This window comes from Pezoporus wallicus, unplaced genomic scaffold (assembly GCF_028554395.1).
Source record: "Pezoporus wallicus isolate ANWC-B61680 ecotype Strahan unplaced genomic scaffold, APGP_CSIRO_Pwel_v1 contig_5143, whole genome shotgun sequence".
NCBI lineage: Eukaryota > Metazoa > Chordata > Aves > Psittaciformes > Psittacidae > Pezoporus > Pezoporus wallicus.
Genome location: NW_026641812.1, coordinates 12,714 through 40,664, shown reverse-complemented (window position 1 = coordinate 40,664; position 27,951 = coordinate 12,714). Strand labels below are relative to the sequence as shown.

The 27,951-nt window shown below is 49.0% G+C and overlaps 1 protein-coding gene across 1 annotated transcript; it reads right to left on the bottom strand.

Annotated features, from left to right (window-relative positions):
* Positions 1–22,598, bottom strand: LOC130607889 (E3 ubiquitin-protein ligase RNF166-like). Its single transcript, XM_057425383.1, has 6 exons — positions 22,577–22,598; positions 21,977–22,154; positions 19,789–19,945; positions 15,267–15,379; positions 633–747; positions 1–128 (listed from the first exon to the last, which is right to left on the bottom strand). The coding sequence occupies exons 1-6, from the start codon at positions 22,596–22,598 to the stop codon at positions 9–11; spliced, it is 705 nt and encodes a 234-aa protein (XP_057281366.1). The 3' UTR covers positions 1–8.
* Positions 22,599–27,951: the final 5,353 nt, after the last annotated feature.

Here is a 27,951-nt window from a genome sequence, read left to right as displayed (position 1 = left end):
GTTTCAGCTCACATACTCACCACAAAGGTGTCATAGGAAAACTTGTGCCTGTGGAGAAGGTGCTGGAAGAAGTTGGTGCTCTTGTAGCTGGGGTTCCCCCAGGGCATGGATGAGCAGACTGGGCACACCTGCAGCAGGCAGGGATGAAAGGGAACTGTGACCCTAGGGCACAGACCTTTTTCTGACAGAGGGGTGATCTGCAGAGGATGTACTAAAAAGGGGGTCCCTCAAATCCCCAAGCAGATCTCTTGGTGCACAGAGCTTCTAGCATGTGGCTCAGGCTGCTTTTAGCCTGCTGACAAGTTACACATGTATGTGAGCACCTGAGACAGTGCCAGAGCTGCACATTCCCTGCCTCGGTCAACCCAGTGCGGATGGGGAGAGGAAATCCAGCACCACCCAAGTTGCAGGCACAGGGGGATGGAGGCAGCTCATTCTAGAAAGCCTCTAACAAAACAAACAGGCACAAGACACCACCTCCCATCAAAGGGATCTAAAAAAAAACTAAAACAGCTGGAAACACAGCTCTGCATGCTGGTGACCTTGGTTGCAGCATCAGCTACAGTGTATTAGGATTTCCAGGAGTTACACTGCACAGAACCAGCTCCTCCCAGCACCCCATCATCACTCACCACTTTGTTGGGGTCATTGCGGTGGTTCTCCATGCAGTGCTTCACCAGATCCTGCTGGTCCAAGTTCCGGGCCCCACAGTATGGGCACACAAATGTCGAGCGATTGGGAATATTGCTAAAGAGAGCAAGGATGGGCTCTGATACCCCAGGTAGGCTGCTGCTAGAGGATGTAGGAAGACAGCTAGGAGGACTAAGGCATCCTTAGAATTAAACCTGGCGAGAAGGGTCAAGGACAGCAAAAAGAGCTTTTTCAAATACATGGCAGACAAAACTAACACCAGAGGCAATGTAGGCCCACTGATGAACGGGATGGGTGCCCTGGTGACAGAAGATACAGAGATGGCAGTTACTGAATGCCTTCTTTGTCTCTGTCTACTCTGCTGCAGGCAGTCCTGAAGAGCCCTGTACCCCTGAGACCTTAGATGAAGTCAGGTCGATGGAGCGGTTTGCCTTAGTCGATGAGGATTGGGTGAGAGACCAGTTGAGCAATCTGGACATCCATAAATCCATGGGTCCAGATGGGATGCACCCGCGGGTGCTGAGGGAACTGGCAGAAGTCATTGCTAGACCACTCTCCATCATCTTTACCAAGTCTTGGGAAACGGGAGAGGTGCCTGAGGACTGGAGGAAAGCAAATGTCACTCCAGTCTTCAAAAAGGGCAAGAAGGAGGACCCGGGTAACTATAGACTGGTCAGACTCACCTCCATCCCTGGGAAAGTGATGGAACACCTTATCCTTGGTACCATCTTAAGGCATATCAAGGATAAGAGGGTTATGAGGGGCAGTCAACATGGCTTCACCAGGGGGAAATCATGTTTGACCGATCTCTTAGCCTTTTATGGGGAAATAACACGATGGATGGATGATGGCAGAGCGGTGGATGTGGTCTACCTTGACTTCAGCAAAGCATTTGACACAGTCTCCCACAGCATCCTCACAGCTAAATTGAGGAAGTGTGGACTGGATGATCAGGTAGTGAGGTGGACTGCGAACTGGCTGAAGGAGAGAAGCCAGAGAGTTGTAGTCTATGGGGCTGAGTCTAGTTGGAGGCCTGTGACTAGTGGAGTGCCTCAAGGGTCAGTACTGGGACCAGTATTATTTAATATATTCATCAACGATTTAGATGAGGGAATTGAGTGTACTATCAGCAAGTTTGCTGATGACACTAAGCTGGGAGGAGTGGCTGACACGCCAGAAGGCTGTGCTGCCATCCAGCGAGACCTGGACAGGCTGGAGAGTTGGGCAGGGAATAACTTGATGAAATATAACAAGGGAAAGTGTAGAGTCCTGCATCTGGGCAGGAACAACCCCAGGTTCCAGTATAGGTTGGGAAACAACCTGTTAGAGAGCAGTGTAGGGGAGAGGGACCTGGGGGTCCTAGTGGACGACAGGATGACCATGAGCCAACACTGTGCCCTTGTGGCCAAGAAGGCCAATGGCATCCTGGGGTGTATTAGAAGGGCGGTGGTTAGTAGGTCGAGAGAGGTCCTCCTTCCCCTCTACTCTGCCCTGGTGAGACCCCATCTGGAATATTGTGTCCAGTTCTGGGCCCCTCAGTTCAAGAAGGACAGGGAGCTGCTGGAGAGAGTCCAGCGCAGGGCAACGAAGATGATTAAGGGAGTGGAGCATCTCCCTTATGAGGAAAGACTGAGGGAGCTGGGTCTCTGTAGTTTGGAGAAGAGGAGACTGAGGGGTGACCTTATAAGTGTCTATAAATATATAAAGGGGGAGTGTCACGAGGATGGAGCCAGGCTCTACTCAGTGGCAAACAATGATAGGACAAGGGGTAATGGGTACAAACTGGAACACAAGAGGTTCCACTTAAACTTGAGAAGAAACTTCTTCTCAGTGAGGGTGACAGAACACTGGAACAGGCTGCCCAGGGAGGTTGTGGAGTCTCCTTCCCTGGAGACATTCAAAACCCGCCTGGACACATTCCTGTGTAACATTATCTAGGTGTTCCTGCTCCGGCAGGGGGATTGGACTAGATGATCTTTCGAGGTCCCTTCCAATCTCTAGCATACTGTGTGTGTGAAAGGACTCGATTGACTCCTTCTGTTATAAATGTGGCTCAAATAAATTGACGAGAGCCAGACCAATGAATCAAATTGGTTTATTGAGCAAGCGACAACAAGCAAAACAGCGCTGGGCGGCCGGGGAGTCTCCGCTCAGCCAATGGCACGCACCCACTTCCCCAAAGTCACTGGTTTTATACTCTTCTTCATCCGATATACGTGTCACCTCCTGGCGTCCTCTGCGTCTGTGTGATCTGTAGATAAGGGGTCTCATTCTGTCTCCCGATGGGTGTGGGGAGGAAGGCTCCTTATCTCCTTCGGGGTTTCATTCTGTCTCCCGTTGGGTGTTGGGAGGAAGGCTCCTTATCGCCTTCCCCATGCATTGTTTACTTTAACGGATACCCGCGGTCTATAAGCAACATGTCAAAGCACCGTAATTTTCCAGTAACTATTAAGCAAGCAAGTAATTCTAAGCAAGTAACTCCTAAGCAAGCAAGATTTGATTAACAAACAGGAAATTACTCATTGCAATCCCCCCTTTTTCTGTTTGCCATTTTGTTCATCAAATCTTTGGAGTGTTGCGTGGCTTAAAATTAAGACGTCTTCTACTGCAGATTCCTTATGTAGTGGCTCGTATTGAGCCCTAATGAGCATCAAGTGGGCAGCCTCCAGCCTGCTTTTTACAATTGCAATCACTTTGTTAAACACACAGGCTAAAAGTTAGTCCCAGAATTAACAATATTAAGGGCCCTGCAATGGTAGACAATAATGTAGTCAACCATGGAGAGTAATTAAACCGTGACTCATACCAACTTTGTTGGGCTTCTCGCTCCCTTTTTCTTTTTTCTAGTCCTTCTCGTAGCTTGGTCATGGTATCTCTTACAATTCCAGTATGATCCGCATACACACAACATTCTTCCTTAAGTGCGGGGCAAAGCCCTCCTTGTTGTAGGAACATTAGGTCTAATCCTCTTTGATTTTGTAACACTACTTTAGATAACGACCCTACAGATTTTTCTAGGGCACTTATGGATTGTTCAATTCTGACTAAGTCCTCATCTACAGCCATTCTTAAGGTGTGAAATTCTTTACTTTGTTTTACTAATGAGGCTATTCCTGTACCTACTCCTGTACCTCCCAAGATCATTAAAGCTGCTATCGTTAATGCAGTGAAAGGTTCTCGTTTAAACAGGTGATGGTCTTGGGCAGTCTGGTGGTCATACATAAAATTTTCAGGATGGTAAAGATTTCTTGGTATTATCATGACTTGGATACAAAAATCTGAGGAATCATTAAACAATTCTAGCGACAGGCAAGGGGTTACACCTATGTTTCAGCAAGCCCACGTGGCATTTTTGCCACTTGGCATTTTTGGCTGGTAATAACCACTTTGCTGTTTTTTTCTGTTTAGCAGCAATTGTATTAACTTCACATAGATGTTTTTGACGTTTTGGAATTTTTCCTACACATCTGCCCTTCCCAGTGACCTGAGCCAATGTTATCCCTTGATTTTCCTTTCCCCATGTACATTCTGCTGGGTTAGAACCATTTACACACCTAGCCTTTGTAGTAACTCCCACTGCTTCATAAAAAGGAGGCTTTATCCCATAACATAGCCAGCAATGTTTGGTTAGGTTGCGATTGGTGGCATTTAACAACTGGTAACTAGCTTTCATTAATTTCCAAAGAAAGTTGTCTCTATTACTGTCCTTAGGATTTTGAGTGTCATTTAATACGAGATTCATTGAGTTGTTGGAAATTATTGTGTCATTTTTAACCCCCACTTCATCTATTTTAGGAATTTCCTCTGATGGTTTTTTTCTGCTAATACATTATTAGGTCCTACGGGTTTAGGATCTTGTGGGATTGGTTCCTTCTTGATTAAAATGAGGCCCCCGCTATAGGCTCCTGGCTCCTTATATCATACCTCCCAAGTTTTCCCCATTATCCACCCTTGGTCAAAAGGGTTCGTTACATTAATCATAAGGTGCTGATAGTTCCCCAGTTCGATTCTCCCACGGGGAGCCAATACTACTCCTCCATTCCATTTTTTTTTTTTTTTCCAGAGGGGTGCATCCATAAGGCCCCCATTATACCCTTAAAAACTTGTCCGGATTTACAGGGACCCAATCTGAGGCTATTGTTTCGCATCCCCAGTAGGCACAATAATATTCCCCGGGGTGATTACAATATCCTCTTCCTGGATTTGAACTTGGGCAGAAGTAAAATCCCACACGATCTAAACACGGGCTTCTAGGTACTAGTTGACAGAGGCTAGCAGTAAAAGTGGGCCCTCCTGATGTGGTTTGTCCTGGGTTCAGCAGTAGCAGTCATGTTTCTCCTCCTTGGTAGCTGGTGCAGTGCAGTGTTTTGACTTTCGGCTCGGGAACAGAGCTGATAGAGATGTTTTGGTTTGGCCAAGGACTTTGTGAGCCTCATGCTCTGCCAGGGAGGAGGGGAAGCCGGGAGGAAGCAGAGACAGGACACCTGACCCAAACTGACCAAAGAGCTATTCCATACCACAGCACGTCATGCCCAGGATGTAACTGGGAGTTAGCCGGAAGGGCTGGGAGACTGCAGGGTTGGAGGAGGTATCGGTCGGAGCTTGGTCGGGCTTGGGGGCGAGTTATCGGTCAGCTGGTGCTGAGGTGTTGTATTCTGTTCCCTTGTTATTTCCTTTATCATTATTGTCATTGGTGGTAGCAGTAGTGATTTGTGTTATACCTTAGTTACTAAACTGTTCTTATCTCAACCCGTGGGAGTTGCATTCTTTTCGATTCTCCTCTCCGTCCCTCCGAGAGCAGGGGGAGGGCAAGAAAGGGGGGGAAGTGAGCGAACGAATTACCTGACTGGGTTTAAACCACGACATGGTTATACTTTGGACTACTTGTTGATCTTCCCATCTGTACAAGGTCCACTTGAAAGGTTGATGGACATATCCTTTTACCGAGATTAATGTCCATCCCCATATCCAATAGATGATCCAGAAAATTGGTGGGTTACCTCCTCTCATAAATCCGGATTTCCAATCCTTCCCTCGAAATTTGGTAGGGGTCTTACTACCCACCTGGCCCATCCACTTAATTTGCGCCTCTTTCCACCCTAAACTTTTGGTGGCTATGGTCCCTCTATATCCCCACCTTTGTATGCCTCTGCCTCCATCCGTTGCCTGGATCAGAGAGGTCGTTTTTTTTCTCGGCAGCAGTCGCAGTCTTCAGGGGCTCATCCATAGTTGAATCCTAATATCCTTGAGGGCAGAGTTTAGGGCTCTTGGGTATATGTTCCCCTTGTTCCAATCGTCTCCCCTTTTGGATATAGGTAGCCGCCCTTAAAGGCACTTATGAGCCCACCAATTTTCTGATTCTCAATAATCAATTTTTATTCCTGGTTTTCCTTTGTTTCCAATAAACTGTACTGTCTCCAGGGATATCTTACATCCTCGGGGCAATTTTTGAACAGTTGATCTTTCCGCTCCTGAGTCCACTAGGAACTCAACTTCTTGTTGCCAGGGACCCACTTTTAATTTTATCAAGGGCTCTGTTCTTTCTCGAGTCCCCAGCAGATAGAGCCCCTGACACCCCTAATCTTCCTTGAACATCTTCTCATCCATCATCCTCTTTCCACAGTCTTTCTTAACACGTCCTTTTCCTCCACAATAGAAACAAAGCACTGTTCCTCGCTCTTTTTCCCTTGGAGGCCTCCGGGGTCCCGATCCCGATTGTCGGGATTCAGGCCCCTTCCTAGGAGGGGGTACCCTCTGTCCTTCTCTGACCTCTGCTACCAGCATTCTAGCCTGCTTCTTTTGCGTCTCCTCTTCCCTTCGAACATATACCTTCTGAGCTTCTCTCAGTAGTTCATCTAAACCGCAGTCCTGCCAATCTTCTGTTTTTTCCAGCTTCTTCCTAATATCCATCCATGATTTAGCTACAAATTGTGTTTTTAGTAAGGCTTGCCCTACCCGAGTACTAGGATCTAGCCCTGAATAAAGTTGGAGATTTTTTTCTAAGTCTCTCTAACCATTCCGTAGGGGTTTCATCCTTTTTCTGGTGTCCACTGAAGCCTTTCTTAATATTTTGTCCCCTAGGGACAGATTCCCTTATCCCCTGAACTATGATAGTCCTTAAGTCCTGCATATGGCCTCTATCCATTTCATTTTGATTATTCCAATTAGGTCTCTGGAGGGGCCACTTAACATCCGCCGCGGGTCCTTGCTGATGTTGCTGGTCCCAAATTCTCGTTCCAGCCCCCCGGACCATAGCCCTTTCTTCTGCCGTGAACAAAATACCCAATATGGCCTGCAGTTCATCCCAGGTGTAAACGTTGGGCCCCAAAAACTGGTCTACTCGTTCTGCAACTCCCAGGGGATCCTCTAATAAGTTACCCATTTCCTTCTTCCCGGGCTATTTCTACCACAGCACGTTCTGGGGGGGAACTTGAAGGACAGGGGCTTAACTTTTCTTGGCCGGTTATCGTATTCTCTTCTCTTGTTATTTTCCCTTATCATTGTTGTAGTTGATAGTAGCGGTGGTGATTTGTTGCTGGACTGTTCTTGTCTCAACCCGTGGGAGTTGCACTCTCTCGATCCTCCTCCCCGTTCCTCCGGGAGCGGGGAAGGGGAGAGCACCGGTGCGGGGAGGGGGCGGGGGAGACGGACACGGACCTCGATTGTTGTCAGCTCGGCACCACTCACTGGAAGTGAGTGAACAAGTTACCTGACTGGGTTTAAACCACGACAGTTCTTTTTGGCGCCCAACGTGGGGCACGAGGGGTTGAGATAAGAACAGATCTGACTGGATTGATAGTCACTCATCACAATGCTGATTTATTGGCTCTCAAGGTTTTTCCTCTTGATCTCACAGTTTCAGTATATCATATCCTACGTCCAATCGGTGTTTGCTGTATTAGTGTTTTTCAGGTGTGGGGCTTGGGCTAAGGTTTTTATCCCATTGTACTTTATGGTAATGACTTGTAATACAATAGAATCATTGATCATGAAACTGATCTGGCTTATGTTCCCAGTGTGGTCACCACCTTTATACTTTGGGAGGTATATGATGGAGGTGCTTAGCAATTACACATCTTTTTTCTCCTTCTCAGGTGCTCAACCTGTGAAGGAGACATCCTTTTACCCTCCTAGTCGTCCCCCCAGACCATTTACATTTGAGAGTTTTGAATTTTTTGAATGGCCTTTTAATGCTGTTGAGACTTGTTTGCTGATGGTGATGGGAATCACCATGCTAACACGCATACAGAGTGTGTTTTGCCCACTACTGATTTCAAGAGTTAAGCAGATTCAGGTTTGGGTCTTGTCTGGGGTCAAACGACGATGTAGGAGGACCGAGAGATTTTCCCTGAGGCTGGACAGCCATGAGTGGCAGGGTGTGTGGGATAGTATGGGCAAGTATCTAGGTCAGTGGGCCCCTCCAGTATTTTGGAATTTCACTACCGAACAACTGCAAAATCCAGAAGAATTAGTAAAACACTTAAATGAGGTGTGTGGTCATTCTGGCCATACCAGAGATGGACAAATCATGGCAACGTGCTGGGGCTTGGCCTATGCTTACAGGGCCTTGTTCAACACTATCCAGCACCTTCAAAAGGAAAAGAATGTCGGCGGATTTGAGGGCAAAGCGACAGTCGCTACTCAAACTTTGGCTGCAATGAACTGCGCAGCTACCCCAGTGGCAAGTACAGCAGCTGCTCAAACTTCAACTGCAACAGACAGCGCGGTTACCCCAGCTCCAAGCACAGTAGCTACACCACCCCCAGCAACAAGTACAGTTGCTACTCAAACCACAGTGATAATCACTGCAGCCAAACCAGAGGACCAATTCGTACCAATATCAGTTGCCCCTGTACGCAAGAGAACAAGCAAAAAGGAGGCAAAAAGGGTGAAGCGAGATGAAGAACCAATGAATTCACCACCCGGTCCAGAATCTGATCAGGAGTCATCATCACATGACGAAGAAGAAGAAGAAGAGGTAACTTCTCGACCTCGGACCTCAACCGAGCTGCGGAATATGCGAAAAGATTTTACTCGTCAACCAGGGGAGCACCTCATCACCTGGTTACTCCGATGCTGGGACAATGGGGCCGATGGTCACGAACTAGAAGGTACAGAAGCCAAGCAGCTGGGATCACTTGCTAGAGAAGGGGGAATTGACAAAGCAATTGCAAGAGAGAAAAAGTCCCTCAGCCTTTGGAGGAGGCTCTTGGCAGCTGTGAAAGAAAGGTTTCCGTACAAGGACGATGTTACGAGTCGTTCGGCCAAGTGGACTACTATAGACAAAGGCATCCAGTCTCTGAGGGAATCGGCCATCATAGAGATGATCTATCACATCAAGCCGAATAACGGGGATACACCTATAGATCCAGATGAAGTTGAATGTACACGACCCATGTGGCGAAAACTTACACGGAATGCACCGTCATCATATGCCCGTTCATTGGCAACAGTGACCTGGAATGACATAGTACCACTAACAGTGGATGAAATGGTTCATAAACTCCGAGAGTTCGAAGACAATCTCACCCCTTCCATCATCTCAGCTGTGAAAAAACTGTCCCAGGACCTCGACAAATTGAGGGACGATGTATCTGATTTATCCAGCTCCTCACGTGTACCAACACACGTCTCAGCTATTAACAAAAGGCGTCCTGTTGTTCAAGAGAGGAGATACAGAAGGTATACGCCACGGGGTACCCTATGGTTTTACCTGCTGGATCACGGAGAAGACACGACAAAGTGGGATGGAAAACCTACTTCAGCTTTGGAGGAACGGGTGAGTGAACTGAAGAGGGGAGCAAGGGCCAAGACTGATTGTCCCATGAGAGCTACGGCTTCAGTCTCTGGTGAGCAGTTTCCCAGATGGAGTGGAAGAGCTGATTTTACTCCAGCTCCTGTGATAATGAAGAATAATCCCTTTCAACACAACTTAAGTGTCCAATGCTGTGACGACCATTAGAGGGGCCCTGCCTCCAGCCAGGTGGAGGTAGGGGACAATCGGATTTACTGGACTGTGTGGATCAGATGGCCTGGCACATCAGTCCCACAGAAGTATAAGGCTCTAGAAGATACCGGTGCACAGTGTACCCTGATGCCATCAAGCTGTCAAGGGGTGGAACCCATCTATATTTCTGGAGTAACAGGAGGATCCCAAGAGTTGACTGTGCTGGAGGCTGAAATCAGCCTGACTGGGAGGGAATGGCAAAAGCACCCTATTGTGACTGGTCCAGAGGCTCCATGCATTCTCGGCATAGACTACCTCAAGAGAGGGTACTTCAAAGACCCAAAAGGGTACCGGTGGGCTTTTGGTATTGCTGCTTTGGAGACTGAGGAAATTGAGCAGCTGTCCACCTTGCCTGGTCTCTCAGAAGATCCCTCTGCTGTGGGGTTGCTGAAAGTTGAAGAACAACAAGTGCCAATTGCGACCACAACAGTGCACCGGCGGCAATATCGCACCAACCGAGACTCCCTGATTCCCATCCATCAGCTGATCCGTAGACTGGAGAGTCAGGGGGTGATCAGCAGGACCCGCTCACCCTTCAATAGCCCCATATGGCCAGTGCGAAAGTCTAATGGAGAATGGAGACTAACAGTAGACTATCGTGGCCTGAATGAAGTCACACCACCATTGAGTGCTGCCGTACCGGACATGCTAGAACTTCAGTATGAACTAGAGTCAAAGGCAGCCAAGTGGTATGCCACGATTGATATTGCCAATGCATTTTTCTCAATTCCTTTGGCAGCAGAGTGCAGGCCACAGTTTGCTTTTACTTGGAGGGGTGTCCAGTTCACTTGGAACCGACTGCCCCAGGGGTGGAAACACAGCCCTACCATTTGCCATGGACTGATCCAGACTGCACTGGAACAGGGGCAAGCTCCAGAACACCTGCAATACATTGATGACATTATTGTGTGGGGCGATACAGCGGAAGAAGTCTTTGAGAAAGGGAGGAAAATAATCCAAATCCTGCTGAAAGCCGGTTTTGCCATAAAACGGAGTAAGGTCAAGGGACCTGCACAGGAGATTCAATTTTGGGGAACAAAATGGCAAGATGGACGTAGACAGATCCCCACAGATGTGATCAACAAGATAACAGCAATGTCTCCACCAACTAATAAGAAAGAAACGCAAGCTTTCTTGGGTGCAGTGGGGTTCTGGAGAATGCACATCCCAAATTACAGTTCGATTGTAAGCCCTCTCTATCATGTGACCCGGAAGAAGAATGATTTTAAATGGGGCCCTGAGCAGCAACAAGCCTTTGAGCAAATTAAACGCGAGATAGTTCATGCAGTAGCCCTTGGACCAGTCCGGACCGGACCAGATGTAAAAAATGTGCTGTACACTGCAGCTGGGGAGAACGGTCCTACCTGGAGCCTCTGGCAGAAAGCTCCAGGAGAGACTCGAGGTCGACCCCTCGGCTTTTGGAGTCGGGGATACAAAGGATCTGAGGCCAGCTATACCCCAACTGAGAAAGAGATACTGGCAGCCTATGAAGGGGTTCGAGCTGCTTCGGAAGTGATTGGCACTGAAGCACAGCTCCTCCTGGCACCCCGGCTGCCCGTGCTGGGCTGGATGTTCAAAGGCAGGGTCTCCTCTACACATCATGCAACTGATGCTACATGGAGTAAATGGGCTGCACTAATTACACAACGAACTCGAATAGGAAATCCCAGTCGTCCAGGCATTCTAGAAGTCATCATGGACTGGCCAGAGGGCAAAGATTTCGGAATGTCACCAGAGGAGGAGGTGGTGCGCGCTGAAGAGGCCCCACCATATAATAAACTGTCAGAAAGTGAAAAGCAGTATGCCTTGTTTACTGATGGCTCTTGCCGTATTGTGGGAAAGCATCGGAGATGGAAGGCAGCTGTATGGAGTCCTGGACGACAAGTTGCAGAAACTGCTGAAGGAGAGGGTGAATCGAGTCAATTTGCCGAGGTGAAAGCCATCCAGCTGGCCCTGGACATTGCTGAACGAGAAAAGTGGCCAGTACTTTATCTCTATACTGACTCATGGATGGTGGCAAATGCCCTGTGGGGGTGGTTGAAGCAATGGAAGCAGAGCAACTGGCAACGCAGAGGTAAACCCATCTGGGCTGCTGCACTGTGGAAAGATATTGCTGCCCGGGTGCAGAATCTGGTGGTGAAGGTACGTCATGTAGATGCCCATGTACCCAAGAGTCGGGCCACTGAGGAACACCAGAACAACCAACAAGTGGATAAAGCGGCTAAGATTGAAGTGACTCAGATGGTCTTAGATTGGAAACATAAAGGTGAATTATTTTTGGCCCGGTGGGCCCATGACACTTCAGGCCATCAGGGCAGAGATGCAACATATAGATGGGCCCGTGACCGAGGGGTGGACTTAACAATGGACACTATTGCCCAGGTTATTCATGAGTGTGAAACATGTGCTGCAATTAAACAAGCCAAGCGGTTAAAGCCTCTTTGGTATGGAGGACGATGGTTGAAGTATAAATATGGGGAGGCCTGGCAGATTGACTATATCACACTGCCACCAACCCGCCAAGGCAAGTGCCATGTGCTTACCATGGTGGAAGCAACCACCGGGTGGCTGGAAACATACGCTGTGCCCCATGCTACTGCCCGGAACACCATCCTGGGCCTTGAGAAAAAGATTTTGTGGCGACACGGCACCCCAGAGAGAATTGAGTCAGACAATGGGACTCATTTCCGGAATAACCTTATAGATATTTGGGCCAAAGAGCATGGCATTGAGTGGGTATATCACATCCCCTACCATGCACCAGCCTCTGGGAAAATCGAACGGTACAATGGGCTGTTAAAAACTACACTGAGAGCGATGGGTGGGGGAACTTTCAAGCATTGGGATACACATGTACCAAAGGCCACCTGGTTGGTCAACCCCAGAGGATCTGCCAACAGGGCCGGCCCAGCCCAGTCAGAACTTTTACATATTGTAGAGGGGGACAAAGTTCCCGTGGTGCATATGAAGAATTTGCTGGGGAAGACAGTCTGGGTTATTCCTGCTTCAGGTAAAGGCAAACCCACTCGTGGGATTGCTTTTGCTCAGGGACCTGGATATACTTGGTGGGTAATGCGGGAAGATGGGGAAGTCCGATGTATACCTCAAGGGGATTTGATTTTAGGGGAAAACAGCCAGTGAACTCAATTGTATGCTGTTGCCTGCTGTGTAATGCTTTTATAGCCCATCAACTAGATGTCTCCAGGTCACCAGCGACTGGCCCTGACTTCCCTCCAGCCATCATCCCAACAGAGAATGAACTTTGAACATCATGGACCGAATGGACTCGGCAGCATTATAGGGATTGGTCCATGCACTAAGAAAATGATTTTTTTCCTCTTGGTCTGTATGTATATGGATGTATATATGTGGGAGAGCGATGGTGTATTGAAAATGTGGGATCTGAGCACGACGTGAATGGTATGGAATAAGGGGTGGATAATGTCCTGGGTTCAGCAGTAGCAGTCATGTTTTTTCCTTTGTGTTAGCTGATGCAGTGCTGTGTTTTGACTTCTAGTTTGAGAACAGTGTTGGTGAAGCCGATGTTTTCGGTTGTTGCTAAGTGATGTTTACCCTGACCAAGGACTCTGTGAGGCTCATGCTCTGCCAGGGAGGAGGGGAGGCTGTGAGGAAGCAGAGATGGGGCGCCACACCCGGGCTAGCCGGGGAGGTATTCCATACCACAGCACGTCATGCCCGGGGTGGGGGGTAACTGGGAGTTACCCGGAAGGACAGGGGCTTCCGGGTGGAACTCGCTTTCTTGGCCGGTGGTATCGTATTCTCTTCTCTTGTTATTTTCCCTTATCATTGTTTTAGCTGATAGTAGCGGTGGTGATTTGTTGCTGGACTGTTCTTGTCTCAACCCGTAGGAGTTGCACTCTCTCGATCCTCCTCCCCGTTCCTCCGGGAACGGGGAAGGGGAGAGCCCCGGTGCAGGGGCGGGGGAGACGGACACGGACCTCGATTGTTGTCAGCTCGGCACCACTCACTGGAATTGAGTGAACAAGTTACCTGACTGGGTTTAAACCACGACAGATATAAATTTGTCCTAGTCTCGGACCCTATCCATAAACTTGCATACTCGCTTTCCTCCAAACTAAATGGCTCCTTTGTGTTAACGTAAATATTTAAAGACTGGCAGATCCAGTCCTTAAAGGACCCAGATACGGTCCAATATAAATGATCACCTCTAATCTGTTTACCTCCCCAAACTTCCATACGATAATGTACCATTTTTACTTTGTCCTTACCCCGCCTAGAAGGGTAGTCATCCCAATATTTAATCATCAATCCCGATGGACTATCCGGTGGTATCTGGGGTAGCTTAGCCTTAAGCTCTGACCCCACCATGGAATGAGAAGGCTTGCTTTTCTTCTGTCCCATCTTCCGTAGTGCCTTCTCACACACACACAGTCTTTTTGCCTCCTGTTCGTGGCCCAGTCCCTCGCAGGAGATGGGAACCGCACTACTAAGGGGTCCGCACTTGCTTTGTCCTTAATTGGATGTCTCACACAGGCACACTCCAGGATACCCAACCCCGACCGAACGGGTAACCGGCCTATACTTACGCACTCCTGCTTCTTCATTCCAAGCTTCGTGCATAAAGATTACGGGGTTGCTGGCTTTCTTTTGCTTGCTGTCGAATTTAGGATTCGTCGGTAGAGGGTATGGTGAGATAGCACCCAAGCAAGGGCCACTATACAGCGGGGTGCCTCCCCTGTGTGGGGCTTCGTACCAGATTGCCTCTATCCAAGTCACGGCACCAAAATTGTTATAAATGTGGCTCAAATAAATTGATGAGAGCCAGACCAATGAATCAAATTGGTTTATTGAGCAAGCGACAACAAGCAAAACAGCGCTGGGTGGCCGGGGAGTCTCCGCTCAGCCAACGGCATGCACCCACTTCCCCAAAGTCACTGGTTTTATACTCTTCTTCATCCGATATACGTGTCACCTCCTGGCGTCCTCTGCGTCTGTGTGATCTGTAGATAAGGGGTCTCATTCTGTCTCCCGATGGGTGTTAGATAAGGGGTCTCATTCTGTCTCCCGGTGGGTGTGGGGAGGAAGGCTCCTTATCTCCTTCGGGGTTTCATTCTGTCTCCCGTTGGGTGTTGGGAGGAAGGCTCCTTATCGCCTTCCCCATGCTTCGTTTACTTTAACGGATACCCGCGGTCTATAAGCAACATGTCAAAGCACCGTAATTTTCCAGTAACTATTAAGCAAGCAAGTAACTCTAAGCAAGTAACTCCTAAGCAAGCAAGATTTGATTAACAAACAGGAAATTACTCATTACACTTCCAAACCAAGCCAGCCATCTTCTGCTCAACTTTGTGATATCCAGCCATGGCAGAAACCAGCCCAGCCCATTTCCACCCCAGCCACAGGCTGAACCACCCTGGTTTGGTTGATCCTTCCTCCCACACCATGCTCTGAAATACAGGGCAGCACAGGGGCTAGATGCCAGGAGGGAAAGAGTGCTGATGTTTCTTCCTCCGATTTCTCAGGGGAAAGTAAACCGCATGATGGGATTTTAGGGCTTGCAAGGGACTAGAGTGATGGTGCAGCCTGCAAGGAGGGACATGTTTCCCTACCTGACATGTGGCAGTACCTGGGAATAGGATGGGACGTGGGGACAACTGGAACGAACTTAGGGCAGTTGGCCATCTGCTCCTGCACCTTCGTGCAGGACAAGACGTGAGAAAGCGTTTTTGCAAGGGTCACCTGGAGAACAAGGAGAGAAGAGACATTCCTGTCACCTTCCAGATGCAGTGCTGGAGCCTCTGCTACAGCTCAGAAGAGCAGTTTTGATCCACCAATGTTAGAACAAACACTGGTCTGTTTAGGACGACACACACCAGCGTGGAAACGCTACACCAGCCTGTTCTTTGTAGGACAGCAATTTGGGGCCACATGCTCACTGCATGTATCCCCAGAGGTCACACACAAACCACCCAGGTTGCATTACTGAAGCATTAGCTCCATTTCCTTTGCAAAGGAGGAACTGCTGACAGGCTGTCCTGGGTTCAGCAGTAGCAGTCATGTTTTTTCCTTTGTGTTAACTGGTGCAGTGCTGTGTTTTGACTTCTAGTTTGAGAACAGTGTTGGTGAAGCCGATGTTTTCGGTTGTTGCTAAGTGATGTTTACCCTGACCAAGGACTCTGTGAGGCTCATGCTCTGCCAGGGAGGAGGGGAGGCTGTGAGGAAGCAGAGATGGGGAGCCTGACCCGGGCTAGCCGGGGAGGTATTCCATACCACAGCACGTCATGCCCGGGGTGGGGGGTAACTGGGAGTTACCCGGAAGGACAGGGGCTTCCGGGTGGAACTCGCTTTCTTGGCCGGTGGTATCGTATTCTCTTCTCTTGTTATTTTCCCTTATCATTGTTTTAGCTGATAGTAGTGGTGGTGATTTGTTGCTGGACTGTTCTTGTCTCAACCCGTAGGAGTTGCACTCTCTCGATCCTCCTCCCCGTTCCTCCGGGAACGGGGAAGGGGAGAGCCCCGGTGCAGGGGGGGGGGAGACGGACACGGACCTTGATTGTTGTCAGCTCGGCACCACTCACTGGGAGTGAGTGAACAAGTTACCTGACTGGGTTTAAACCACGACACAGGCAGAAACCCCAAACTGCTCTGACACCTTACAGGATTGTTCCTGGGCCACAGACAGGGAGTTACAAAAAGATCCTCAAACAGAAGCCAGGAAGCACATGAGCAGAGACACACCATGAATAACAGCTTTACAGCCAGTCCCTGGAGCATCCCAAAACAGACTGTGCCAGGCAGGGCCAGGCCATGCTGCTGGTTCAGCTTCCCCATGGCTGTTGGGATTGCAGCACGTTAAGCAAGAGCTAAATCCTTACCCTCATTAGGAGCAGCAGAAGAGCTGGTTTGCCTCAGCCTCTACCGTGTTGAAGGAAAACCTCAGCCTCCTTTTGAAGGCCCCCACTGTTTAATAATAGCTACAGTCTGCTGACAAAGGCAGCTAGGAGACAGTGCCTTCACCTCCACGCAGCCCCGCTTGCCTGGCTCACGGCAGCAGCCATCACACTAGGGGCAACACACCTTGCAGGTGCAGTTTGGGGACATGCTGAAAAAGGGACCCCATAATCCCAACCACTGATAGCAAGCAACCTTGTGTGGTTTAAGCCCAGCCAGAAACTCAGAATCACACAGCCACTCGCTCACTCCACCCCTTCCTCCGCTGGTTCGCAGAGGGATGGGGAGGAGAATCAAAAGAATGTAACTCCCACGAGTTGAGGTAAGAACACTCCAGTAGCAAAAGGTATAACACAAAACCACTACTGCTGCCACCGATAATAATAAGGGAAATAACACGGGAAGAGAATACAACTGCTCACCACCCGCCAAACTAAAAACATCTGTGTTATTGTCCAGGGTTCAGCAGTAGCAGTCATTTTTCTCCTTCTTAGTAGCCGGTGCAGTGCTGTGTTTTTGATGTTCAGCCTGGGAACATTACTGATAAAACCAATGTTTTTAGTTATTGCTAAGTCATGTTTACTCTGACCAAGGACTTCCTGAGTCTCATGCTCTGCCAGGGAGGAGGGGAAGTTGGGAGGAAGCAGAGACAGGACACCTGACCCAAACTGGCCAAAGAGGTATTCCATGCCACAGTATGTCATGCTCAGTATAGAAACTGGGGGCAGTTACCCGGAAGGGCTAGATCACTGCTCCGGTCGGGCTGGGTATCAGTCAGCGGGTGGTGAGCAGTTGTCTTCTTTCCCCTTGTTATTTCCCTTATCATTATTATTTGTGGTGGCAGCAGTAGTGGTTTTGTGTTATACCTTAGTTACTGGACTGTTCTTATCTCAGCCCGTGGGAGTTACATTCTTTCGATTCTCCTCCCCATCCCTCTGGGAGCGGGGGGAGGAAGGGGAAGAGTGAGCGAGCAGCTGAGTAGTTCTGGGTTGCCGGTTGGGTTTAAACCATGACAGCTCTTTTTGGCGCCCAATGTGGGGCATGAAGGGTTGAGATAACTACAGGCATATTGTCCTGGGTTCAGCAGTAGCAGTCATTTTTCTCCTCCTTGGTAGCTGGTGCAGTGCTGTGTTTTGACTTTCGGCTCGGGAACAGAGCTGATAGAGATGTTTTGGTTTGGCCAAGGACTTTGTGAGCCTCATGCTCTGCCAGGGAGGAGGGGAAGCCGGGAGGAAGCAGAGACAGGACACCTGACCCAAACTGACCAAAGAGGTATTCCATACCACAGCACGTCATGCCCAGGATGTAACTGGGAGTTAGCCGGAAGGGCTGGGAGACTGCAGGGTTGGAGGAGGTATCGGTCGGAGCTTGGCCGGGCTTGGGGGCCGAGTTATCGGTCAGCTGGTGCTGAGGTGTTGTATTCTCTTCCCTTGTTATTTCCTTTATCACTATTATCATTGGTGGTAGCAGTAGTGATTTGTGTTATACCTTGGTTACTAAACTGTTCTTATCTCAACCCGTGGGAGTTGCATTCTTTTCGATTCTCCTCTCCGTCCCTCCGGGAGCAGGGGGAGGGCAAGAAAGGGGGGGGAAGTGAGCAAACAAATTACCTGACTGGATTTAAACCAAGACACATATCTAACTCGCATTTTGCGATGCACCACATACACAATTATCCCACTCCAGTTGCACAATTTATTGTGACTGTTAATGAAGAACAAATACATATGCAGAATTACACAGTTAAATCCAGAAGCAGAACCACACACAATAAAAGAGCAGCAACATTTACAGATAATAATTGAACTAACCAAAATATACATTTACCAAAAGCCACCTGGTTGGTCAACACCAGAGGATCTGCCAACAGGGCTGGCCCAGCCCAGTCAGAACTTTTGCATACTGTAGAGGAGGATAAAGTTCCTGTGGTGCACATAAAGAATTTGCTGGAGAAGACAGTCAGGGTTATTCCTGCTTCAGGTAAAGGCAAACCCACTTGTGGCATTGCTTTTGCTCAGGGACCCAGACATACTTGGTGGGTAATGCGGGAAGATGGGGAAGTCCGATGTATACCTCAAGGGGTTTTGATTTTAGGGGAAAACAGCCAATGAACTCAGTTGTATGCTGTTGCCTGCTATGTAGTACTTTTAGAGCCCACCAAATAGATGTCTTCAGGTCACCAGCGACCAGCCATGACTTCCCTCCGTCCATCATCCCCACAAAGAATGAACTTTGATGAAACCAGATGAATTCTTCGGTATCATCAGCAGGCAACGATCCAACACTGCACACAGCCTCTCCTGCTCTGAAAGACTGTTACAAGAAATGGAGCCTGACATCATGGACAGGATGGACTCAGCAGCTTTATAGGGATTGGTCCATCTGTGTGTGTATGTATATATATATGAGATAAGAGTGATGGTATATTGAAAAATGTGGGATCTGAGCATGATGTGAATGGTATGGAATAAGGGGTGGATACCATCCTGGGTTCAGCAGTAGCAGTCATTTTTCTCCTTCTTAGTAGCTGGTGCAGTGCTGTGGTTTTGACCTTCAGCCTGGGAACAACACCGATAACACCGATTATTTTTGGTGTTGATCAGTAATGTTTACTCTGACCAAGGACTTTCTGAGTCTCATGCTCTGCCAGAGAGGTGGGGAAGTTGGGAGGGAGCAGAGACAGGACGCCTGACCCAAACTAACCAAAGAGGTGTTCCATACCTCAGCATGTCATGCCCAGTATAGAAACTGGGGGCAGTTACCCAGAAGGATCACTGCTCCGGTCGGGCTTCGTATTGGTCAGCGGGTTGTGAGCAGTTGTATTCTCTTCCCTTGTTATTTCCCTTATCATTATTATTCTTGGTGGTAGCGGTAGTGGGTTTGTGTTATACCTTAGTTACTGGACTGTTTTTATCTCAACCTGTGGGAGTTACATTCTTTTGATTCTCATCCCCATCCCTCCGGGAGCTGGGGGAGGAAGGCAGGGAGTGAGCAAGTGACTGATGTTTCTGGGTTGCCGGTTGGGCTTAAACCATGACAGTTATCAGCGCTGTTCCCAGGCTGAAAGTCAAAAACTCAGCACTGCACCAGCTACTAAGAAGGAGAAAAATGACTGCTACTGCTGAACCCAGGAGAAACCTCCAGCTGTGGCACTGGCAGTAGGATATGTACAGGCAGCCTTCCTCCATAAGCTTTACCTTCTTGCTGCAGCCTCTGCAGGGAGCCTTGGAGGACAAAAGCTGCTTCTCCACACTGGAAGCCTTCTCCACCTTCTTGGGATCGAAGGGCATGTGGCAGAGTGGGCAGAGAGGGGATGGCACTTGCAGGCAGGGCTGCAAGCACTCCTCGCAAAACCTGGGGGGCACAGACAGTGGCTCTGAGCAGCCCAGGAGGATTGAGGTGGAGCAGAACCCCAGCCCCAGGGCACACCCATTTCCAGAGACTCCTGCACTCCCCAGGCTGCAGGGTAGCCCCAAAACCCAGGGATCAGCATCCCCACAGGGAGAACTGGGAGCTTGGGAGAGGGTGCAGGGAGGCCAGGCACTGCTGGGGCACAGGTAATGCAGCTGCTTTGAGACCTGAGGCTGGGAGCAGATTTGAACAGAGCCAAACAACTCATGCTGAGCATCCAGGCCACACAGGAATAAAGGCAATGAGCACATTAGAGCCTGGTTCTCCTCCTTTCAAGGTCCTTATGCCTGCAGGAGCATGGACGAGAAATCAAAGCAGTGGAGAGGAAGCACAGACAGGAACCCCCATGCACAAGGCAAAGCAGCTCAGTCCCCACAAAGTCAATGGTCATGGCATCCTCATCCCCTCTGCTGCCTACCCAGCTCACATCACAGAGAACAGGGGAATGAAATGCTGCTGCTGCGCCTCTGCTGAGGGACCCCTTGCCCCAGGTCCCTTTCACCACCCCCATGGAGCACCCCCAGCCCCAAACACGCTAGAAATGGGGAAGATCAAGATATCCCAGTAACAAGATGGGAAAGGAGGACAAGGGGACCCCAGCTCTCCATGGAAGCACTTTAGACAGCCTCGCTCCAGGTACCAGGGGTCATGGGAGCAGTGCAAAGTACCCATGGGGGTCAGGGTGGGATTCCCACCCAGGTTAGACCCCAGCCAGCACTGATGGGTGCTGGGAGCAGGGTCTAGGGGAGACGCTGGGGGCAGGAACCAGGTGTGGGCACAGAGGAAGAAGAGGGCTGGGGTGGTCAGTGAGGTAGGACCCTTGGGTGCACCCCACACCAGGTCCAGTTGGGGGAAAACACGGGGGGAAAAAGCAGCACCCAGCTCGCCAGGAGGGAAAGAGGTTTCAGGATAGGGACAAGGTGCCCGATGCTTATAGAGCAGCTGGAGGCCGAGCAGCAAGGAGGGATGCCAAGCACCAAATGGGGGGTGAGCTAGGGGCCCCAGTACCAGGATGAAGGGGGGGGGAGATGGAGGGTCCTGGGCTGAAGGGTGTTATAAAAACCTAGCCAATCTGTTTTAATTGATTTTTATTAATAAGAGAGACAATAAGCAAGCAGCGCTGGGTGTGCCGGGGAGTCTCCGCTCCGCCCGAGACACACACTGGGAACTGCTGGGGATAGTCTCTTATACTTTTTGGTTTCCCAGGCTTCTTGGGTTTCAGCCAATCCTGTTGTCTTCTTTTCCCGGGCTTCTTCAGCCAATCCTGTTGTCTTCTTTTCCCAGGCTTCTTCAGCCAATCCTGTTGTCTTCTTTTCCCGGGCTTCTCCACCTGTTGATGGGGTCTTGTCTCCGGGTGAAGAAATATTATGTCTATCACAAGTCTGACCGCCATCTTAGCCCCCATAAATTCCACTCCTTATGTGTCTATTTGTTCAGCGCACAGATTTCACAACCTTCTGTAACAGGACATATCTCTAAGTTACCTACCCCCCCTTTTCTAAGAACATTCACGCAATTTAAACAATGAACAAAACATTTCTTTGCACAATATTGCGGTTGACCCAGGGGAATTATTCCCTTGCTTCTTCTTCCTCCTCACTGTGGTATTGACAGGGACATTTATCATACCCTTTGCACATAGCACAATGATCACAAGGGATTCCTTCTCCACAAAGTGCAATGATCACTCGGACCCCTGAGTTGCTGACACAAATCACTCTGATGTAACGCACAAGGGAGAGGGAAGAATGAGAATCCCTGCACCAGGCTTGGAGCTAAGAACAGGTGCTGAGGGGTGGGATAGGGGTCGTCGTGCCGTGATGGGGGTGTTGGCATGGGGGTCTCGGTACCAGACTGGGGGTACAGGGTGAGATGGGAGCCCCGGTACCAGGATGAGTGTTGGTGGTGGCGGCACAGCTGCCTCAGGCCCCGGGCGGGTCCCCTCAGTTGCGCCCCACCGCCACCCCAACTCACGTGTGTCCGCATCCGGTGATACTGACGGCGCGATGGAAGACCTCCAGGCAGATGGGGCAACTGAACTGTGCCTCCAGTGCCTCGGCAGCAGGGGGCGACCGAGGGGACCCGCCCGGGGCCTGGGGCCCCTGTGCCGCCGCCACCAGCAGGCTCCTGAACCTGGCGGCGGCGGGGGGATCTTGATGTCACCGTGCGTCGCCGCGTTATCACCATGCACCAGGAGCAGAGTGGGCCGGGGCTGAACGATGTCATCACCATGTGCGAGGCGGCGGGGGACAATGGAAGGTGTGGGGCGGACACGGTGATGGCACGGGGCCGCTGGGATGCAGGGAGCTTGACCCGTGACCGGGTGCTGTCCCCAGTACCTCCTCGGTATCTTCCCGTGCTGCCTCCGGTACCTCCAGAGTACCCCCGGGTGCTACCCTCGGTAACGCCCCAGTACTCTACCCACTGTCCTCTGGTGCTTCCCCCGGGGTTTCCTCAGTAACCCCCCAGTGCTGTCTCCAGTATCCCTCTGGTATCACCCGGTGCAGCCCCTGATGTTCTCCTTGGTACTGCCCCCTGATACTGTCCCCCGTTGCACCTCCAATACCCCCTCACCGGTGCCTCTCTGGTACCGCATCCCGTATCCTCCTGGCAATATCCCCGGTACCCCTGTAAGATATGGTCTCTAGGTTCAGGCAGGAACCATAGGTAAAGCATTATACGACCCCCATCTGTTGTAAAAGCTCAGGGTAGACACAGCAGTGAAGCAGCTATTTATTAACGTTTGTGCAAAAACGGGTGTCCTGGAAAGTAGGCACACACAGCAAAAGCAGAACTTTGATTTACATTTTCTACCCCGTCCGCAGGTTCCTTCCCTTGATTCCCCATTGTTTGGGTACTCCAAGGTTTACAGCCTGTCTGACGTCTACATGCTAACTGTCCCGCCTCTGGTCACATCTCCGCTTCCTTGATTTCGAGCACCCCTTCCTCTTATTTATTTATCTCATTTTATGGTTTGATTTCATAACTGTCTGGCAGAGATGTGGTACCCAACTGGTTTAACCAGTCTGCACCTGCTTAGTTTCACAGGTTGTACAAAGACAGTATTCTTTTTAAACGCAGACTGTGTCTGTTTGAGTCATGGTATTTCAAACGCTTTGTTTCATTTCCTTAGCAACTTATCCCCAGTCCTGAGACAAGGGGGGCACAAAATTACAAAATGAAATATATAAACCTTTAGAATCAGTTTTAAGTAATGTTAAATTTGATGGCTTTGTAACAGTAGCAATGGAAAATTACTGAAGTGCATGATATACAGGAAAAAATAGAGTACAGCTAGAGAACATACTGAGAATTCTTGTACAAGGTAAACTCTTGTAGTTGACGTAGGTTTAGGCCCTATGACCTTAGTACAAAATGAGTGTAAGAAAAGCAGGCTAGAAGAACAGGACGCAGGGATAAGGAGTATTTGGGAATGGCAGGTGTCCAGGATGGGATGCAGTTAAACTAACTGATAAGTAGGAGGATAGGAGGATTATTAAGTCTCTGGTGCTAACGAACCAATTAAACTGGTATGAGCATCTACTAGGCATGCTTCAAAGGCTGCCAGAAGTGATGAAGATTGTTGGAAGAAGTAAACGACCCTCAGAGATCACCACCACAATTTTGTACGCATGTGGGGAACTTTCTGGAAAATTATGTAGTCCACACGTAGCCTCATGAATATATGTATGCCCAGGGACTATATAAGGACGGCCTGTATAGCAATACAGGGACACACGTTAGGAGGATCTATCCCCCGTGTCTCCCAGTGCCACAATAAAGAATACCTGCTTGTCAGCTTGAAAACTTTATTGGCAAGTTTGTTCCTGGAGTTTTCTCTGAAACAATTTGGCAACCCAGGTGGGACTTACTCTACTCAGCTGCAGGACCCGCTGAGGACAGGGCTCCCCTAGGGCCCTCGGGAATTTTTCCCGGAGGGACCCCTCAACTCATTCGGATCACTGCAGGAGCAGAAAAGGGCCATCTTCATAAAAGGCATTCTTTTCTTTTGTATAGTCTGTAAGGTGCAGGGGGCATCTTGCATAAAGACTAAATTGGTAAATTGCTTTGGTAAGTGTATTCAAGATTAGGAAGCCTTCCGTAAATTGAGATAGGAAATCTCATAGGTAAAGGCATATACCCAGCTGCTAGTGTCCGATTGGTATATACCCACAAGAAGCAGGGGGCATCTTGTGGTTTGGGTCCTACAAGACACAAAGGGTGTCTTGTGGAAATGGTTTTGGATCTTGTTATCAATATTGTAGCCAATTTTGGTTTAAAGTGTAAATTTTATTAAACTGAGTAAGCGATAGCAGATAAAACAGCGCTGGGTGCGCCGGGGAGTCCTACGCTCCACCCATTGAGTCAGAGTCCCAGACCCGCAAGCAGTGTCATCTTTCATCGGCGGAGGAAGAATGCAATCAGACTCAATATGAGTGATAAGCAGACTTCGTTTATTGATTCAACTTGCCATCTTTTATACTCTTACAATGATTTATGCCTACTAGTCAGTTGCTGATAGGCTGCAAGCCTAAAGGTTACATTAATATACTTCTCCTACTTGCGGTTTACTTGCGGTTTAACGGCAGGCTAACATCCTTATTCCTGAGAGGGCACTTCCTCAAAGTTGTTTATCATACTTGTCCTCAACCGAACTTGACCTAGGGTTATTAGCGGTCGGTACTTTTCCACTGCCACGTCAGTCTCGTAGCAGTAGAGATGTCAAGGCCGCTGAACCAGACTAGGCCGCAATCATCAAAACTGACTTTCTCGATACAGAGGGTCACTAGACCCACTGTGCCCTTTCTTTCTAAGCCATTCTCCAACAATTCCCCCTTTTTCTTTTTGGGCTATCAAAATCTGATCAGATGCCTTCATGAGCCCCCTTTTGATACACTTAAAAGCTATACAAATACAAATTCCTATTAAGCTAATTATGATTAAAAAGCGTATGCCTTCGATTAATAATCCTTTCAGCCACCCCGTTATACCCCAATTGCCAAGGTTGATTCCAAAAAATCCATTATCTTCCTGTAGCAATTGTACTCGTTGTTGCAAGGTTCGGATCCTCGCGTGGATAGACTCCGAATGGTCAGATAGATTAAAACAACACATTCCATCAAAATCCTCACACCCATGTCCATGTGCTAACAATAAAAAATCTATAGCGGCGCGATTCTGTAATATAGCCTTGCGATTGCTACTAACATCCTTCATCAAATCGGTTAAAATTTCAGAAGTGAGGTTAGCTTGCTTGGCAGCCCAGCATGCCAATTTTTGTAGGTTAGCATTAGCAATTGCTGCCGAGCAGCCAGGACAAAATATACTGGCAAACAAATTTTCTGTCTTCCCTATCAAGGTTACTGAATCCTGACAGGTGTCTGACAGAGCGTTCACACTGCGCTTGCTTCGAGTGCTATTTTTTGCCTTGATTTGTTCCATTGAAGGCGCTAAGAGGCCAAGCCTTCCCAAATAACATGGCCCTCCAAGTGGGAATCGCGGGATGCCTTGCCAAGCGCGATCACCACAGATCAAAAAGATTCCTTTAGGCAGGGCTAATGACCTGTCTGGGAAAAGTTCATATCGGTAACTTTCTTCTAATCCCACAGCCCCTCCACACCATGCTTGGGCGTCAGAGGCATTTTGTATCCCATAGACACCTGATCCAGACACATCTGTCCATGCCTTAAGTGGCTCACATATTGTGCCCGTCGTGGTAGAGTTACATCTAACTTTACCTATTGGGGTGTCGGTTATCTTAGCACTAAAGCCAAAGCACAAGCCATCTCTGGTTTTGTTTACAGATCCTGCTAAATGCAATTCTTGTGGGTCCCATGGTAAGGGCTTATTTAGATGTTCGATTAGCCGGACAGACATCCAAGCCAAGGTTCGATTTGCAATATTACCAAGGGTGCAGCCTCCACACCAGACCTGTCGATTAGCCCCGGGCTGTCGGCAGGCTGTCTGATTTCCGTGACACCAGTCATCAGCGTCATTAGCCCTTTTTCCTTCCTGTCTTAATATAGTTAGATTGGTTAAGGAGACGTTGCTTACATACCCCACAAATTTTTCAGGCTCTAAAAAGGGTATACCAATTAGACAAGTGCGAAATGGGTCGGACACAGCTGTTAAGGACATACAAAAACTAGAAGTGTTGGTTTCTTTTGCCCAAGTTACCCACATGTTAGGCCTGTGGAGATGCTCCGGGCCAGCTTCCGTCCCCCGGGCTTCCACAACCGGGACGGAAGCGGCGACAAGTGCGATCCCAATCACTAGGCCTAATTTGCCACATGGTGGGGATGCCCACATTTTGACCACACTTTGAATCTAAGATTGTGGTGGCGGCTGCGGCCTGAAGACAATTAAGCTGTTGTTGTACCCGCCACTTCAGGTATCGTAAATTTAGATCCTCTCTGTTCTCAATTATTGGGTAGGCCGATAAAAAGAGAGCTCCAGTTTCCACAAAAAATGCTCTAAGGGGAGTGTTATCGTTACTGTGCTGCAATTCCCAACTACAATCTATGCAACAATTAAGTAGCCTCAACTGATGTTGAGAGACCCACCACCTTTTATGACACTTCCCACAGTTGATTTTTACCCAGGCAAGATGCGTTTCTTTCAAGCAAGCAAAACAATATCGCGGCAGAGCAAACTTATCACAAAGGGAGTTGAGTTCCCAACTTAGGCATGTTTCTGCTTCTTCTTCCGTTCTATATGATAACCGGACCCCAAAGTGTCTCTCAATCGGTTCCAACAGCGGTCGTAGTACACTCTGCAGACGACGACGTCGCCTCGCTTCCGGGCTGTTCATTCAGGTGAACCGCGCGGGTCCACTTGGCCGGAATCCACTTGGGTCCTGTCAGAGGTATAGGCTGGACCATTATCTGTTTTAATTTCTTTTGGCACCCCCATGACTGCAAAACAGCTCGTTAGGTGCCGTATCACATGAATAGCCTTTTCTCCCACCTGTGCGGTGGCCCATACAAAGTGACTGTAAGTATCAATGGTAACGTGCACATATTTTAGCCTTCCAAATTCAGATACATGCGTAACATCCATCTGCCATATCTCACAGGACCTCAACCCCCGAGGATTGACTCCAACCCCCAGGCCAGGCCCATGATGACTACATTGCGGACAAGTTTTCACAATTCCCTTTGCCTCTTCTATGGTGATATTGAACTGAGACCTTAACCCTCGTGCATTCTGATGGAATATGTTATGCGCTTCCCTGGCCCTTACAAAGTCATTTAAAGGTACTGCATGCATGACTAATTGATCCGCCTTGTCATTTCCTTCCCCTAGCCCCACTGTCCACATATGGCTCCTTATATGGATGACCGAATAAGGGACCGACCGAAGGCTCAGTGCAGTCTGCAATTGTCTAAAAAGTTCATTAAGTCTGGGATTGGCAACTTCTTTTACTCGAGCATCCTCTATCCTTTCCATCACCCCAGCTACATAAAGTGAATCTGTCACGACGTTGAGTGGTACGGTAATCCAGTACTCTACGGCCCACGTTACTGCGGCAAGTTCCAGCGTCTGCAGCGAGTCCCCAGGGACAGCATTCAGCAAATGGTGGTGCCATTCACCGTCAGCCATCCAGGTAATTGCTGCTCGCATAGACCTCTTGCCTGCATCTGTAAAGACCGTGAGCGCATCCTTTACTGGAGTCTCACTCCTTAGTGGCCGCCGTATCCACTCATTGCGACTGATCCACTGCACTATGGGTGATTTTACCGGCTCTATGATAATTGGAGAATATTCTGACAGCAGGCTGTCTCGTAGCCCTGGGCTGTGTTGCAGGTACCAGTCAATGTCCTCCTTGGATATCGGCAACTGTATAGAATGTGGTTCTTTTCCTGTTATTTGTAAAATTCTGGTTCGGCCCTTTTTAATTAACTCTGCTAAGTTTTCTACTTTGGGCTGAATCGACTTTTTTGGCTGCA

Bases quoted from the DNA above. Each gene is read 5' to 3' on its own strand.
- LOC130607889 (XM_057425383.1), bottom strand. From the start codon at position 22,598: ATGCGGTACCAGAGAGGCACCG. The intron at 19,946-21,976 runs GTGAGTTGGGGT...TGTGCCCCCCAG, and splicing joins ATCACCGGATGCGGACACAC to GTTTTGCGAGGAGTGCTTGC. The intron at 15,380-19,788 runs GTAAAGCTTATG...CTTGTTCTCCAG, and splicing joins GCAGAGGCTGCAGCAAGAAG to GTGACCCTTGCAAAAACGCT.